The sequence below is a fragment of the Colletotrichum destructivum genome, chromosome 5 (assembly GCF_034447905.1).
Source record: "Colletotrichum destructivum chromosome 5, complete sequence".
In the NCBI taxonomy this organism is placed as follows: domain Eukaryota; kingdom Fungi; phylum Ascomycota; class Sordariomycetes; order Glomerellales; family Glomerellaceae; genus Colletotrichum; species Colletotrichum destructivum.
The window spans coordinates 3,343,609-3,359,000 of record NC_085900.1 but is presented as its reverse complement, the minus strand read 5'-3'; the positions used below and the strand labels follow the sequence as shown (position 1 = coordinate 3,359,000).

Below are 15,392 nucleotides of genomic sequence, written 5' to 3'. Positions count from 1 at the left end.
TAACCAATCTCTGCCTGTGTGCATGCTAGCTGCCCTGAAGTGAAGGTGCTAACGCCTACGCCAACGCCAGCACCAGCACCAACGCTTCGGCGGACCCTCTATTCCTGCACTGGCATGGGAGAAATGTAGGCACCCTCCTTCCCTTACCTAGGTATTATAGTCTTTACTTCTAGGTACCTTAGCGTCCTCAGTGGCCTTGGGGGGTTGGGCTTGGCGCGCCAGTGAGCTTGGCTGCTGGCAGAGGGAGGCCTTGGGGCGCTCCAATTGCAGCTCACCATTTCGCCGTGAGCAGGCCGAACTACTGCACCTCCAGCACAGGGCTTGTGGAGCAGCCCCCCCTCCGATCTGACGCCATTTTTTCCTTCGAGAACAAAACGGGGCCGAAGACATTGATAGCAAGCTCTGACGAGGAGGGGAGGGGAGGGGGGAAACCAGAGTGAAAAAAAGAGAGATTTCCCCACGACAGCCCGCTTCGGCCTTGTCCTCCCCCCGGCGCAAATGGCCTCTTCACCCCAGTCAAGCGCGCCGCAGTGCTTGCGTAGTTGCGCCTCTCAACAGCGAACCTCACCTCAGCCATCATGGTCCTCTTTTTCCTTCCGTGGAGGAGCATCCAGCCGCATCCGGACTTGACCGAAGCAAAACGACAACACACTGCTGTCGTTCTATTCCCACTCTCACTCCAGCCAAGGCCGCTTAACATCCTCAGCACGTCCCCCCTTCTCTTGCTCTCTCGCCTTACAGTCCTTCGACGACCAGAGTTTCCCATCCCATGGAAGGACCCCACGGATTTGAAGAACGGGGCACCCTGGGATCGGGGCCCCGGGCCAGCCGCGGCCTCTCTCTCTCTTTTTGCCAATGCTAATGCCTCACCCTCTCCCTTTCCCCTTGGTGGTTGGCGTCTGAAGCTCGTACTCTCAGGCGGCCCGCGTCAAGCCGACATTTGGCCGAATCGTGACGATGAGATTTCATGCTCTCGGTGGAGCCGGGCCTTGACCGACCGCTGCTTCTTATCGGTCCTTAACCGCTGAATCTCTGCCTGTGGCGGGTCGTCTCTAATGCTTGGTGGAGTTGATCTAGTTTTTCCCTCTCCCTTCTCACTCTCACTATCCCCTTCTCCCGCCTCATCCTCGCATCCCGACGCCTGTGAGGCTCCGTAACGTGACACACGCGATGTTCAGACCTCCAGTCTCAGTGTCGGCTTCGTGTGGTAACTTCCTGCTCGTTTCTGAATTTTGTGCGAGTCCAGAGCCTGCGCCTGCCAGGGTCACTAAAAGGAGCCAAGTCTCCAAGAGAGGGCCATGACCATATTGTCGATTCATGCTCGTCCTATCTGTCGGCCAAGCTCCGGCCTTTGGCCCGGAATTATTCCACTTGGCCCTGCCTCCGCTCTACCATATTCTACTCGGCCAATTCGTCGTTATCTCGGCCGCTGACCGCTGCCTCCTCCACTTCTTCCTCGTCGTCGTCGTCGTCGTCGCCGCCGTCCTCCTCGCTCTCGGCCGCCTGCGTCCCCAGGAGCAGGTCTTCGCTGCCTTGCCATTGCGGTGGCGGGCCGGGAAGTGCCGCGTCGTCATCCTGAACCCACCCGTATTCCTCGTCGTCCTCGTCGCTGTCGGGCACTTCGAGACCGGCCTCTGCCACCTTGCGTTTCGCCCGGGGGGTCTTCGACAGCAGCACCGATGGCTGGCTAGTGTCGTAACGCACGCCAATCACGCCCGTCTGTCCACAATAATATTTGTCCAGTCAGCAAACCGCTCAGCCTCCCTTCTTGGGAACCCGCTTTTGCGATATTATGCCGGATCCGTGGCTATCGTCCAAGGGAGTGAGGTACTGACCGCTTCAACTCTGAATGCTGCTGCATTCTGCACCATGTCCGGCCCAGCCTTGCCGTCTAGCTTCTGCACCCCGGCGAGGCATACCGTTGATGGGTGTCCATCCTTCCAGACCCAGTCTCTGAACAGCACCACCCGTGTGGACATCCCTTGCTCCCAGATTCCAGCATTGATGGATGGGATCAAAATCGGGCTCCGCTCCAGTTGCATCTTTGTTGCGCATTGCGACAAGACCACCACTGCGCAGTCTCGCGTTGCCGCTAGCTTCTGTAATGCGTTGGCAATGTATTGTAGAGCCTGTAGCCGTTTCGCTGAAAACCCTGGACCTGGCACGCTGTTAGCAGGCGGTCCTTATCTGGTATGAACGTACCATGGTACACCTTTGCCTTGCGGCGGTCCTTTCCGACCATCGGGCACCTTGGGGAAAGCGTGGTTTACTAGGGCCGACAACGAGTCTATGACGACCAGAGCCGTATTCGCCGGCACCGTTGCCGCGGTGGGACGGCATAGCAGGGCGACAAGGTGAGGCAGGCTTGGGCAACTGTAGTGGGCGAAGTCATCGCCGAGTGCCTTGGTCGGTTCCTCGTCCGCATAGGGCCGAGCTAATCTTACTGCCTCAACCACAGCATTGAGCCGCCGGCCGCAAACAGAGTAAGAGCAGTCTTTGTAAGCACATCAGCCTCGCCTTCTCCTCTTCCAACGCGTCGCGGGATGAGATGAACCGACCTACCCAGACGGCACCGCGCCCCTCATGTGATGCATTGGCGACAAGCTGGATGCTTGAAAGGAAATGTCAGCCTCGCACCCCTTTTAAAAACATGGAATATTGCATTTAGCATCTTACCCCAAAGCCGTTTTGCCCGAGCCAGGCGGTCCCCATATCTCCGAGACTTGCCCTCTCTGAAGACCTTTACGAGCTGTTCCAGACTCCTGACGGGGGCCAGGGAAGGCGAGCGCCTCGTCTAAGCGGTCGATGCCCGTAGAGATGTGTCTGGCGACATCGTCGTCAAAATCCTCCAGTGCCTCCGCAGCGGACACTGTGGGCAGTCGATCTGTTTCCGTTAGTTGATCTGCCGGCTGCTTGGTGGTGACATACATACGCGTTGACGGTAGATCGAAGCTGGAAATGTCTTTCTGATGGACGGAGTGATACTTTTCCATTTCTGTTTTGTCGTTCGTCAGTCAGTTGGCTTCCTTGTGCTGGACCTGTTCTACAAAAGCTGATGTCGAGGAATTGGAGGAGGCGCACAGTACGTCTGGCGCCATCCTCACACGCGCCCCATAGAAGATCGACAGCCACAAACCCAGTTGTCTTCGGCGGGGAAGTTGTGTGTGGCTTGTACATCCACAACTGCCTTATGGGAGTTGGATAGAGAAGAATCACCTACTCTCTGCCTGGCCGTTGACAATGTAAACGACAACATGCGCTTCCCTCCTGAATCAAGCGTCACACAGCACCAAGGGTTACCGGCATCTAACTTATGCTCAAGCGGCAGCTAAACGCAGCCCAAAGGGCGAATGGCTGTGCGTTGGAGATACAACCTTCGACCTTGTGATATTGAAAGCCTTCGGCCTTGCATGGCAGCGACAGTCGTCGCTTTCGAAAGCCTTCTGCAGTCCTTATTCGCACATTCCTCTCCCATTCTGCAACACTGCCAGTCTTCTGTGCCCGTCCGTCGATACAATCTGCTTACTTAGAACCAGCTGTCGATCCTACGGAAAACAGGACTGCTTTGATTGGGCCGTCTCAGTCATTTTACGATTTTTGTACCGTCCCCCCCCCGGAACGTCTGGGAGGGGCCTTTGCAAGCACTGGTTTACACCGGACGACAGGAACTGCCACCACCACAGCAGTATCCACCGGCCAAACGGGTGGAACGTGGCCTTCGGCATCGTGTCCTCGAACGCCGCCGGCTTACATTCGCATTTCCCAAACCAGTAGTCGATCCGCAAACCTGTTATTCCCGCATTTACTTGGAATATTCTTGGGCTTTTACGATCTCACTGCCTCTCGAACTTCACACCCAACTTCAAAGCTTCGAGCTATCAGGTCTGAGATCTCGCATCAGTCTCACAGTCGAACACTCGCACGCGCTTGAACTTCTTCGTCCGCGGTTTCATCTACCCGTGGTTGCATGGAATGCCCTCGTAATCCTGGACAACAATCAAACCAACCCTGTCGCTGTGAATGGTTGGCATTTGCAACAAACCACAATTCCACCGAGAGTTACCTCCAATGGCAGACCTTAGTGGAAGTGCTTTGATCATGCTTGTCAACGCGGAATAGTCTTCAATCATCTCTACTTGCGACATGATCCCGGGGCTGCGGGGGCTTCGTATGCCTAGATTGAGCAAGTTCTTGATCCAGGGACGTTCCCATGGGATCCAGGTCGTCCCCCCATCGGAAGCCCAATCCTCTTTAGCTTGAGCAGCAGAGCAATGCCAGGTTGTCGACTGCCAGCATGACCCGTCTGAAAGGGGCGCTCGTCGGCTCGGAAATCGGGAGAATGGTTATCGACTCCAAACGAAATCCTTGCGAAGATCACAGACGTGTTCTACTTCTACCCAACAGCGAGGACCCGAGGCGGCCTACAACGCACCTGTACGGCCAACTGTCGTCCTAGAGCGCCGACCAAGCCTCAACTCCTCAATGCGAGCGCTTCCACGGATGTCCCCGACGACTGCGCTGTTATCAAGCGAACGACAACATGCCACACAGTTTCTTCGAGAAAGGGTATATCCATAGACGGAAACACATCTTTCTATCCCGAGGATCCGAGCTCGGGGCGACGGATCGCGTTATCTTCTAGTACTGGTGGCCCAGAGTCAACGATTCCTGATTGCTGTCGTCTGGGCACTGGGCACTGAGCTAGGCACTGGGCATTGGACAGAGGTCGTTCGTCTCACGAGCTGGGGTAAATTGCCAGTAAAGTCCCTGGTGGCGTGGGTGCCCGCCGACCTGGGGTCGATAACGCGGAGGCCAAGCGGAGTTTTCCTCATCCGCATTTTCGTCCCACAAGGTGTGTGGAGAGCTGATATCGGGACTCGGGCCAGCAATTTGCGGCGCTTCAAACTGCCTGCAGTCGCTCGCTCACAGGTGCGGATAACACCGGAATGGTCAAGGCACGATGAAAGTTTGAAGTTTGTCTGTTCTGGCCAGACGTCTGGGCCTCTGTATCCATGTGCAGATGCAAGGTACGCGCTTCCCCAGCATCTTGTCATGTGGAAGAATGCTACCACTTCCCCAACTGCTAATTACGATTCCCCAAGCTTTCGTCCTGACATCATCCTTGGACTTTTTTTCCTTTAGGCAAAAGGGACCGATTCCCCCCTGGGGTAACAACCCCCTCCCCATTGTCTTCTTATCAATTCACATGTGATTGGGGGGGGGGGGGAGGGGTATGTGTTCCGAAACTCAAAGCTCCCAACGGCACAAGTTCCAGCATGCGCAGTGAAGCAGTGTCTTTTTGAGGGATACTCTCGGCGCCGTCGATTCATCTGTTTGCGTCTCACCTGAGGCAACCAGAATACGACAGATTTTTCATGGGTGCCACTCACATGCCGCCAGCTATGACCAAACCATGCACTGAGCAGCTGGCTTGGTTGTTTGCTTGTGCTTGTCGGAGAATCTCGGGATCTTGTCGACGTCCCTCAGAAAAAACGGGAACTTGGGGCGACCGTAACAACACATCATCCGGCTCTCACACCTCTGGGCGTGGCTCTGACTCTCCCCACAAGCTGCATTCCGTGTGTCGTCTTCCCCGGTAAAACGCCATCCCCTGTCGTTTTCCACGCCCCCAGATACCGCCTGTTTAAGCAAGCTGGTTTCAAACACAGGCGTGCGTGTCGTCCCAGCATGGAATTTCGGGTCAACATTCACCCAAGCCAGAGTACATACACAGCAACTCTTCTGGACTCCAGCTCACAAGGCCTTCCGTCTTGGCCTCTCAAAGAACACTGCGGGGGTGAATGCGAATTTTCAAGAGAAGTCTGGGGAAGCTTGGGCTGACCCAGCTCGGTTCATTTCCGCTGAGCCGTCGAACTAGGAAGCAGGGACAAATACTGACTCATGGCTGGCGGGTTTTGTAATCGACACGAAGTAAGACCGCGGCAACCCACAGTTAAAGCGAGGAACTGAGCGGTGATGTGCCCACTGACCCGGCGCTTGCGATTCGATGAGCTTTGAGTTCAAGCCCCTCGGCCCTTATCTTACAGATACAGCCATCATCAACTTGACTGACCCAAGAGGAGCGTGGGGATGTATTCGATACAGCCGGAATGCTCCTTTAAGAGGAAGAAATGCTGGCGGGAGGAAACCCAAAAGGTTGGCACGTCACCTCGGCGTTCTCTCCGGCAAGAAAGTGGATAGTCTGTCTCGTTGAGCAAGACAGCAATTCTCCCAAGCGGGCCTTCACAGAGCACGAAGTTCAAGCCCATGCAATCGTTCCATTGTTGTCGCTCTTGGAAGCGGGGTGGCGCGTCGGTCCCCGCACGCAGGTACATACTGTGCAAGATCATCTCGGGGATTTTGAGCGCACCCGGTGACAATTGCGGCTCGTCCTTTCCCACAGTCGTGCGATGAGCGTTCGATTCTCCGCATTTCGTCAAGTTCTTCAACCTGGTCGCGCGACCCGGCACAAATCGGACAGAATGCACCGACCATGAATCGTCGGAGCTATGTAGAGTGCTCCAAGCGGAAGAGCCTCTTCATGTAGCTGGGGTTCCCTGGGTAGCCACGGGCAAGTCTCGGCGACATGCCCGTCTCAAGCAAAACCTCACAGCAAAATTCGACTACGGTCGAATCATGGTCTAGGCCTCGGCATGAACAAGGAAGGAAATCATCCATACATCACGTAGGACGGCATCTCAGGCGAAAGCGAACTCGAATGGCATGCACATAAGCTGGTACACGAGTCGACGCTGGCCGCGGAGGCTTTGCTCTGGCGATACAGCCTTCAAGAAATAGTTTAACCCGTTGAACTTGAACATGACAGTGCCCCAAAGATTCCAAACCAGTCACCAACGACGGCTCGGGAAGGTTGCTGTCCATTGAATCTCATTGTGTCCCTGAGAAGACTGGGTGACAACGCGGCGGCGATAAGGCGTGCCAGAATCGGCCAGGCCTCTGAACTCTAGAGATGTGGCCTACTTGTCATTGTCAGGCTGTTAAGATCAAGCCGACAAAGTGCCGAAGAAGAATACTCTTGTCAGACACACCTGTGTCCGCCCTTGGGCAGACACGGAGACATCTTCAGCTCCTGGACCACCTTGTTCTGTCGCCATATGCCACCGCCATCTCCAGACGCCCCGAGCGTCGTGCACACACGACAAGACTGACTCGGTGAGCACCAAAGAGTTTGAGTTGCAAAGATCCTGAGGAGTCAGGACCGGAGGTCACCGTCCGAGAGGCAAAGCGGCTTGAGAGTATGGGGATTGGGAGATCTTACGGTACCCCAAAATCTCAGGACAGGGTCTTTGGGGTCTCCCCGGAATTCCTGAATCAAGCCTAGCGCCCGTGACAGCTCGGGGGATCGACTGCACCTGGAAGGAAGGTCATCTGGAAATGGCAGTTGGGAAAGACTATCTCGCTATTCGGGAGTACCTGATCCTAGCGCTAGGGAGGCAATAGATGAGGTGGCGCCGCTTTGGAGATCGCAGGTCTCCCAACGCCAATGGCTATAGGCGGGAGGAGGGGGACTTTGATGGCGATATGCCAGGATAGGACCGTGGATGGTGGGTGGTGAAAGGAAACAACGCCGCCCCCCACGTTCTGTCTCTCTCGGGTCATGCGAGCGAGTGAAAGGGCGCCGACCCCCCATTGTGTGGGTGCAAGGAACCCTCATTCGGCCGCACGAGAGCCGCCCCCGAGGATATGTTCCCGTCTATCCGCCGATGTTCAAGGACAGAAACCACCACCGGCCATGGAGCGAGACGCGGACGTTGTCTGTTCCGTTTACAACGTTCGCATCATGCGCAGGGGCCCGAAGAGGCAAAAAGAAGCGTAAGAGAAGAAAATCCCTCTCGACTCGGATAGTGCTGCGAGCCTCGGTCGGGCCAACGTAGGCGGCGGATTCGGTGAGTGCTGTCCATCGCCATCGTGGGTCGTCCCCAGACCGAGAGGCGAGCCCGAGGAGGGTCAGGGGAGGAAGCATTTTCGCCTCTCGGCCAGAAACTACCGAGGGCTCCCCGAACCGCAGAAGCGCCCAAACCCTGTGTCCAGGTCTCCGCTCACTGTGAAAAAATTGACTGTTGATGCACAGGGCAGGCATGTGCAAATCCGTTCCGAGGGGGGCGGGGCGAGGGACCCCGGGATTCAGCTAAGGCGGCTTTTACGGCTTATCTATTGGCATTGAGGATCACGAACGTAACAGTCTAGCTCCCTCGTGCGCTGACGAGCGCTGAAGAAGTCACGATGCACAAATTTGGGTCATCTGCGACAAGGCTCTCTCCCCCTCCTCTTTCCCTGGTGGTTCCAACACTTTACCCTCGCGCTTAACGCGCGCAGTGGATTCTTGACAAGCCAAGACGAGACGGATGCCAGAGACGAGACACCAAGGCGCACCTGCGAACGAGAACCACAACAGACAGCGCGAGATACCGTCGCTGGCCTCGTTTCTTGACTGGATCGGCGGAGGAGTTGAGGGTGGTGCTGGGCAGCCCCGATGACCATGAACCCCCCGGTGATGTTACGGTAAGCTGCTACGGGCTTGGTCGATATGCGTGAAGGGTTTCGCCTTGAGGGGTGTCTGGTGATGATGATGGATAGGCATGGTTGCGTGGCTCTTAAAAGGAAGAAAAAAGAAAAGAAATACCGTCGCACACATCCTCTGATCGGGAGCCGGTACCGCTCCAACGCTCTTATCTCATGGGAGGCGGGGACCATTGGCGCCTGACCAAGCGGCAGCCCCCACCCCCGCCGGGGGGGCCGGACGTGGAGATGAGGGCTCGGAGACGCGTTCTATAGGGGCTCGTAAAGACGAGCGAAGGAGTCGGCCTTCAGAACGACCAGTCCGCGCCATGGAGCTTTGGCGCAGTCCTTTGACTGATGCGGTGCAAAGTCGGACAGGAAGGAAAGGGGAAAAGGGGGAGAAGAAAGGAGGTCGTCTTGAATCGTTCCATAGAGTGACTGCCAATGACGGCACAGTCGTATGGGATTCCATCCGGCGAGGTCTGGGACGCCATCCCATCAGGTCGACAGCGACATGAGAAGCGAGATGGCATCGCCCCCCCCCCCCCCCCCCCCCCCCCCGCGCGGGGTTGCAGTACCGATCTCATCTCGTCGTGAGCTGAGGGAGTCGGATCGCGGCGCCGAATCAGGAGGGCAAGCTGTGTTGCATGCTGTAGCCTGTGATACGGCCGGCACACCAAAGATAGGCCCCTTCCTCGCCTGGGAACCAACCGCAAGCTCCGGCGGCGATGCACAAGCAGCGGCTCGACGGCATGGAACAAGCTTATTGGGCTCTTTCTGCAAGCGCTTCACCTTGCCCATGCCTGAATGAACATTGCTACGACGCGGACGCCGGCAAATGGCATGACGATCCCGGAGTCGGGTCGAGGCGAATTGGCGGTCGTCCCCAGGCAGCGTTACCCCCTCCTTCCCCCCCTCACTCAGCTGATGCTGGTAAGATGAAGGCATGATTTCAGGAGGGGTTGTTTCCCCGTGGAGGTGGATGGAATAGGCCAGCTCTATGTTGAGCAGCGCTGCTCCCCCGGATTTCCTTCATGTCAAGAGACACCAAATGCAGGCTCCCGCGGGTCAAGGTTCTGCCCCCATTTCACGGGGTGAGAATCTGGCGATGAGGGGAAAAGGCCGGTTAGAATTGTGCCATACCTGTAGGCGAGGCGACATTGCGTGACGAAGGGGTCCCTAATCCCCTTTTCTTCCCCTGGGGGCGGGGGCGGGTTGGTTCCTTTCTCTCCTGCATTTCCATTTGCTTCGTCTACCCATAATCTCTCTTTACTTCCCTGAATAGCTTCTCCAGGGCTATATCTATACTGACCAATCAGACCATGATAAGGTGGCACAAGCTTCGGGTTATCACGACTAAGCCACCACTTCGGCCGCCTCACCGCCCCCCCGCGTCCGCCGCTCGCACCTCAAATACACACAAGGTAACGTTGGTAGCGTACAGATACACACACTACAGTCAGGGTGGTCGTCAATGTCGAGAGGACAGGCGCCAGGACCGGGCTTGTAAGGGGCTAATCTGTGTGGCCTGGGGAAAGGAAAGCGGGATGAGCATGGGATGGGATGGGATGCGTGGAGTGATTGACAAGGTTATTGATGAATGACTTGCCCACGTTGCACAATGGCCATGCCCCAATCGTCTAGGTCAAAGGGGATCCGTACCGCCCGTAGGAAAAGCAGACTTAACCGCAAGCGGGAGGCACGTGTCGGCATTAGGCCGAGATGTGGTTCACGATTGGGAAATTAGTGTTGGGGATGTGAAGGGAGGAAAAAGCGAGAGAGGGAAATTTTTATGACCAGAGAAAGCGGGAATAGCAGCGGCGATAGGACACGGAGAGGCTGACTACTAACGGGTACTCCTAGGTGGATAGCAATATTGCGAATGAGGCCGAGAATTCACCACCAACAGGCTAACAAGTCAAGCGGCGGCGGACCACAGACACACAGACCAGCATGCCGGGAGAGGATTTTCCTGGATGGGGGCCATCAGGATAGGATGCGTATGCCTCATGGTATGGCAAGATGGTGTAATACATAGTGCACGACAGCACCGGCCGGGGCTGGGCAGAGCAGAACGGCGGGCAGGATTAGGGTGTGAGGAAGACGGAACCTACGCTGCGCAACCGGGCACGGCATCGTTCCGTTACTGACGGCGGCAACTGCGACGACGATGCCAATGATGATGCCACCCACCCGCTGATGCCGGCTTGGCTTGCAGGTTTGCTCTGGGAGTGAAGGATGATGCCCGTAGTATGCCAGGCCTACAAGCACGACCACTATGAATTGTCTTTTCTGGAGAATATTCTCTGTGTCGACAGACTGGTAAGGAGGGCGAGAATGAATGCTGAGGTCAGAAAGGAGACGAAGAGCTAGGAAAAGAAAGATACGTACCGCTCCTCCCCAGTTCTCTTCCCCGACTTGTCGCAAAACCAAAACCAGGGCAGGTCGGTATCTGATGGCGCGCGTACCTGAGGTAGGTACTCGGGTACATCCACATCAGTATGTCACACAGGGATTGCTATCCAAGAGGGCATCCCACGCACTAAGGTACGTACCGATCTCTCCGGGAAGGCAGAGCACGTCTCTCTTGGCTTTTCGCAAAGTGGACCCGTCAATGTGGAGAGTGGAGGCTGTAGCCCCGGCTGTGACACGCCCCTCCCTTCTGTCCCACGTCCCCTTCCGAGGCACACCCCCCTTTCCTTTCCCCCTTTCACCCGCGCTTTCCAGAGAGTCAGTCAGTCGACTTTTCCACCCGCCCCTCCCCCCCCTTTTCCCTTACTACTGAACATTGTCTTCGTGGTCTTCTCACTGCCAGCGCCCCAGGAGCACAGGGCCAGGCGATTATACTACAGCGCGTGTCTACATCGTACTGGCTATCCACACGTGCAATGTAGTCCAACTCTCGCACCCGGTTCTTTGTCTCTTGCAGACGCTGACGCCTCACACCCAACGATAAAACAGCCATCCCCAGCTTACTGCTACTGTGACTGGCCTGCCCCATAACGGATATCGTCCGTCAAACGACGCATCTCATCCAGCCGCCTCCCGCGTCTTTTCCTCGGGCTGTACGGAGAGCAGAACGAAACAAACACAGTACCCCCGTACCTTACATACCGAGCCTCCTCCAACCCTGTCCGGTTTGCCGGCCGTCCGCGGGTGCGGGTGCGAATCTGTTGCGATCACGCATATCTCTGTACAATCTCTGGGCAGAGTATCCGTGCCGGTCAGAACCACCGTCGCTTCTGCTGCATTTTGCTTGTGTTGGCGTATTTAACGCAGGAAGTGGAACATGCGAGGGTCGCCATCGTCGTCGTCTTTCCCAAGCACCCCTCCACTTTTGATGTACATTGCACAAGTGCTATCCGTATTGCGTGCACAGCGGTGATAGGAGACTCACAGGTTCCCGCTCCCTTACCCTGAACTTACTTTTGTTAGGTAACTGGGGATGCCAGGCTTGTATGAGGGGCTTCCCAGTCCCCCTACGCATTCTCTCCAGCCAGAAGAGCTCTAGGTGCCCCAGAATCATAAGCGAAAGGGAAATGGCGAAGGATGGCAAGATGTTAAACTGGACTGGGAAAGCAGACAGGCAAGGCGGAGTGTCGGGATTGGATGGGAAAAGCACAGGGAGCGGAAGAAGTCTCGGACATGGAAAGACGAGGTCCAAGTCGATAGGTACGAATACAGTGGGAGCAGCCAGGGAGTCAGGGACGAGGACCCGACCTGAAAGACGAAGACTCCAGTGACTGTGTGTATCTCGTACTCTTTCTCTCTCTCCCTGTGTATGTGACGGACTTACATCGTAGGCATGGGCCATGGTGCCCTTCCCTTCCCTGGCTTCCTTTCCTTCCCTTGCCTTGCCTTTTTTTCTTTCTCTCTCTCTTCCCCCCCATCCACTCATCCATCCATCCACCTTATCCACAATCCACCCACCACCAACCATCCACACCGTCCACGCATCCACACCCCCCCTCCCCTTCGCCCGCAGTCCTTCTTCCCACCTTGGTGCTTGGCTCGCTCCCACGTCTTTTTTCTTCTTCTGATACCGCTGCTCTCTCTTTCCTTCTCGCCATTTAAATCTACCGCCCCGTCCTTGCCTCCCCCAACTTTGCTCTGTTTCCTTCTTTTGGAAAGAAAATAAAAATCATTGCGCCAACCTTTTGTCATCCCTCACGGACTAGCACCTCTACCCCGGAACACACTCCCCCCCTCTTAGTTAACCCCCCCCCCCCCCCCCCCCCCCCCCCCCCAAAAGCCGGCAAAGCTTTTTCACACACAACGTACTAGACTCGCATAACTTATATATCCCGCCAACCACCCACACCCACCTCACCCACACTCCTTCGATTCTTCCACGCCAACTCTTCGCAACAACTTCAACAGTCGGAACCGCACTCACGATACTTGAGCCGGTTCTTAAACTCGACGACCAAGTCGACCACTCCTGGAAAGGCAATCAAAAAGAAGCATCTCTCACTGCGTACCAAAGCGCCCAGCTCTGGTTCATCAGGGCCAATGGGCGATCACATGCAACAGACACAATCGTCTCCCTTCAACTTTTCAAGTTTACTCAACCCCGATAAGAACGACAACATGATCTCGGGCGATGCTATGGACACTACGAGGCTTGGTCAGCTCAATGAGCTGAAGCCCAAGGGCCCTCTGCCTGGCCAGACCGCCGAGAACCCCAACGAGCTGCCTCGTCCTTACAAGTGCCCCTTGTGCGACAAGGCCTTTCACCGTCTCGAGCACCAGACGAGACACATCCGTACCCACACCGGAGAGAAGCCTCACGCCTGCCAGTATCCTGGATGTAGCAAGAAATTCTCCCGCTCTGACGAGCTCACCCGCCATTCGAGAATTCACAGCAACCCCAACTCGAGGCGTGGCAAGAACCAGTACAACTCGGGTCCTCAGTCGCACTTGCCCCAGGACGGAATGATGGCCCCTCCTCCGGCTCCCAAGACGATTCGATCCGCCCCGACCTCGAGCCTGTCTTCTCCCAATGTCTCGCCCCCGCATTCTTTCTCTACATACGTCCTGCCTGCCCAACAGGGCCACGGCAGCCCCTTTGGCCGCCAGTTCCAGAGCAACTCCAACATGGACATCTCCATCCTGGCCAAGGCAGCCAACCAGGTCGAGCGCGAGACCCTCACCGCGCCCCCTTACCACGCCTCCTCGGCCAGGCACCACCCTTACTACTCTCACAGCCTGCACAACTCGCGCGGCCACCTCCCTTCCCTCTCTGCCTATCACATGTCGAGATCCCACTCCAACGACGAGCACAACGATGACCACTACTCTGGTTCTCGTCACGCCAAGCGATCTCGCCCCAATTCACCCAACTCCACCGCACCCTCTTCTCCTACCTTCTCCCATGATTCTCTGTCGCCTACCCCGGACCACACCCCCATCGCCACTCCCGCTCACTCCCCGAGACTCCGGCCTATGGGCTACGAGCTGCCTTCGCTTCGCAACCTCTCTCTCCAGCACGCAGCTCCTCCGGCTTTGGCTCCTCTTGAGCCTCACTTGGAGACCCCTTACCTGCCGCCGCCGCCTGCTCCTACCAGCGCCGGCACTCCCACTCGTAACGGTGCCTCCCTGACGGACATCATCAGCCGGCCTGATGCCAGCAGGAAACTGCCCGTCCCCAAGATTGGCGTCCACCAGCTCCTCGACGGAAACGACGGCTTTCAGAGTGGCAGGAGCTCCACCAACGGTAGCGTTGCCGGCGGTGACCTCATGGACCGGATGTAACGGGAACGGACTCTAAAGCAGCTATGACTTGACGACCTGGGCAATAGACGGGATAGAAGAACGGCGTTTTCGGGTATTTCGAATTGACAAGAGTTGGCCAACCACGACTTCTTTACCTAATTATACAAAACCAACAAAACCAACAAAGAACCGATGGTCATCCCTACTTTGGTGGCGGCTGGCTACACTCAGAACTTATAGATTCCTCCTTCGATGGATGGACAACCAGAGATTGGATTCGCGACTCCTCTCCTCCCTACCAACGAAAAGCAAACCTTTTTTCTTTGTGTCTTTCTCATCCTCGATGAGTTTTCTCTTGTGTCAAGGAGAACGGATTTTTGAGAGAGAGTGTGTGTGTGTTATGTATGAGAACGCCAACGGGTCGTCAAACCCGTCTTTTTCTCATGTTTGAGGGTCTGTTTGTAAACGGGCGGGATTTTTCAACATCACAACTTATAGACGGAGCGGCAGGGAATCCTTGGGCGGTTACTGGTGTATACGATGAGCCTCTTTACGAGAAGGGAGCATTCGGCGGCAGGTCTTTCAGCGCAGAGAACAGCGCTGATCTGGTGTTCATGTTGTTTGCTTCCTCTTTGCACGATTACGTCGCCGCCTCGGCTGGCTTGACGACAATTTGTTTTCTTGACTATTAGAAAGAGAATCTCGATAACTCGAAACATACGCTTCGAGGAAGAGAATCTAAAAAAAAGATCCCTACTTCACTAACCGTTCATTTGTAATTACATATTTTGCCATGTTTGAGTACACGTATTGTGTGTATGTGTGTGACAGGCTACTCTTGCTGCTCCCTCGTGTTCAGGCTTGTGAGGTTCAGACAGGGTATGACAAACCCGCCTACAAAACGCGAACAACCTCCCGTACAGGACCGATAATCGGACCCGTGCCCGGGCGGCCGTTTGTTTGGGGATGGAGAGCGGGATAAGAAAGGGAAGGGGATTGGCGAGACTCAGACGACGAAGGGGGTGGTATCGGTAGCGCGGGCGTTTCCCTCCGCCCCCCCCCCAAACACGTTTCTGCCGCCGTACGTAATCTGCGTAACTCTCTTGTCATCCTCACTTCCTCGTCTCAGGCCACAACAGCCTTGTTCCAAAAAAAAA

At 56.0% G+C, this 15,392-nt stretch overlaps 3 protein-coding genes across 3 annotated transcripts; 1 reads left to right on the top strand and 2 right to left on the bottom strand.

Moving 5' to 3' along the window:
• Window positions 1-1,329: 1,329 nt before the first annotated feature.
• Window positions 1,330-3,159, bottom strand: CDEST_08552 (Putative DNA recombination and repair protein Rad51). The gene is made up of 6 exons (XM_062924711.1): window positions 2,933-3,159; window positions 2,677-2,884; window positions 2,559-2,611; window positions 2,213-2,494; window positions 1,836-2,158; window positions 1,330-1,719 (listed from the first exon to the last, which is right to left on the bottom strand). The coding sequence occupies exons 1-6, from the start codon at window positions 2,991-2,993 to the stop codon at window positions 1,399-1,401; spliced, it is 1,248 nt and encodes a 415-aa protein (XP_062780762.1). The 5' UTR covers window positions 2,994-3,159; the 3' UTR covers window positions 1,330-1,398.
• A 5,100-nt stretch (window positions 3,160-8,259) lies between these two features.
• On the bottom strand, window positions 8,260-8,715 carry CDEST_08551 (uncharacterized protein; the record flags this gene model as incomplete). Its single annotated transcript, XM_062924710.1, has 1 exon — window positions 8,260-8,715. One exon carries the CDS (start codon window positions 8,713-8,715, stop codon window positions 8,260-8,262), a length of 456 nt encoding a protein of 151 aa, XP_062780761.1.
• Window positions 8,716-13,032: 4,317 nt separating this feature from the next.
• On the top strand, window positions 13,033-14,274 carry CDEST_08550 (Putative Zinc finger C2H2-type; the record flags this gene model as incomplete). The annotated part of the gene is made up of 1 exon (XM_062924709.1): window positions 13,033-14,274. One exon carries the CDS (start codon window positions 13,033-13,035, stop codon window positions 14,272-14,274), a length of 1,242 nt encoding a protein of 413 aa, XP_062780760.1.
• Window positions 14,275-15,392: the final 1,118 nt, after the last annotated feature.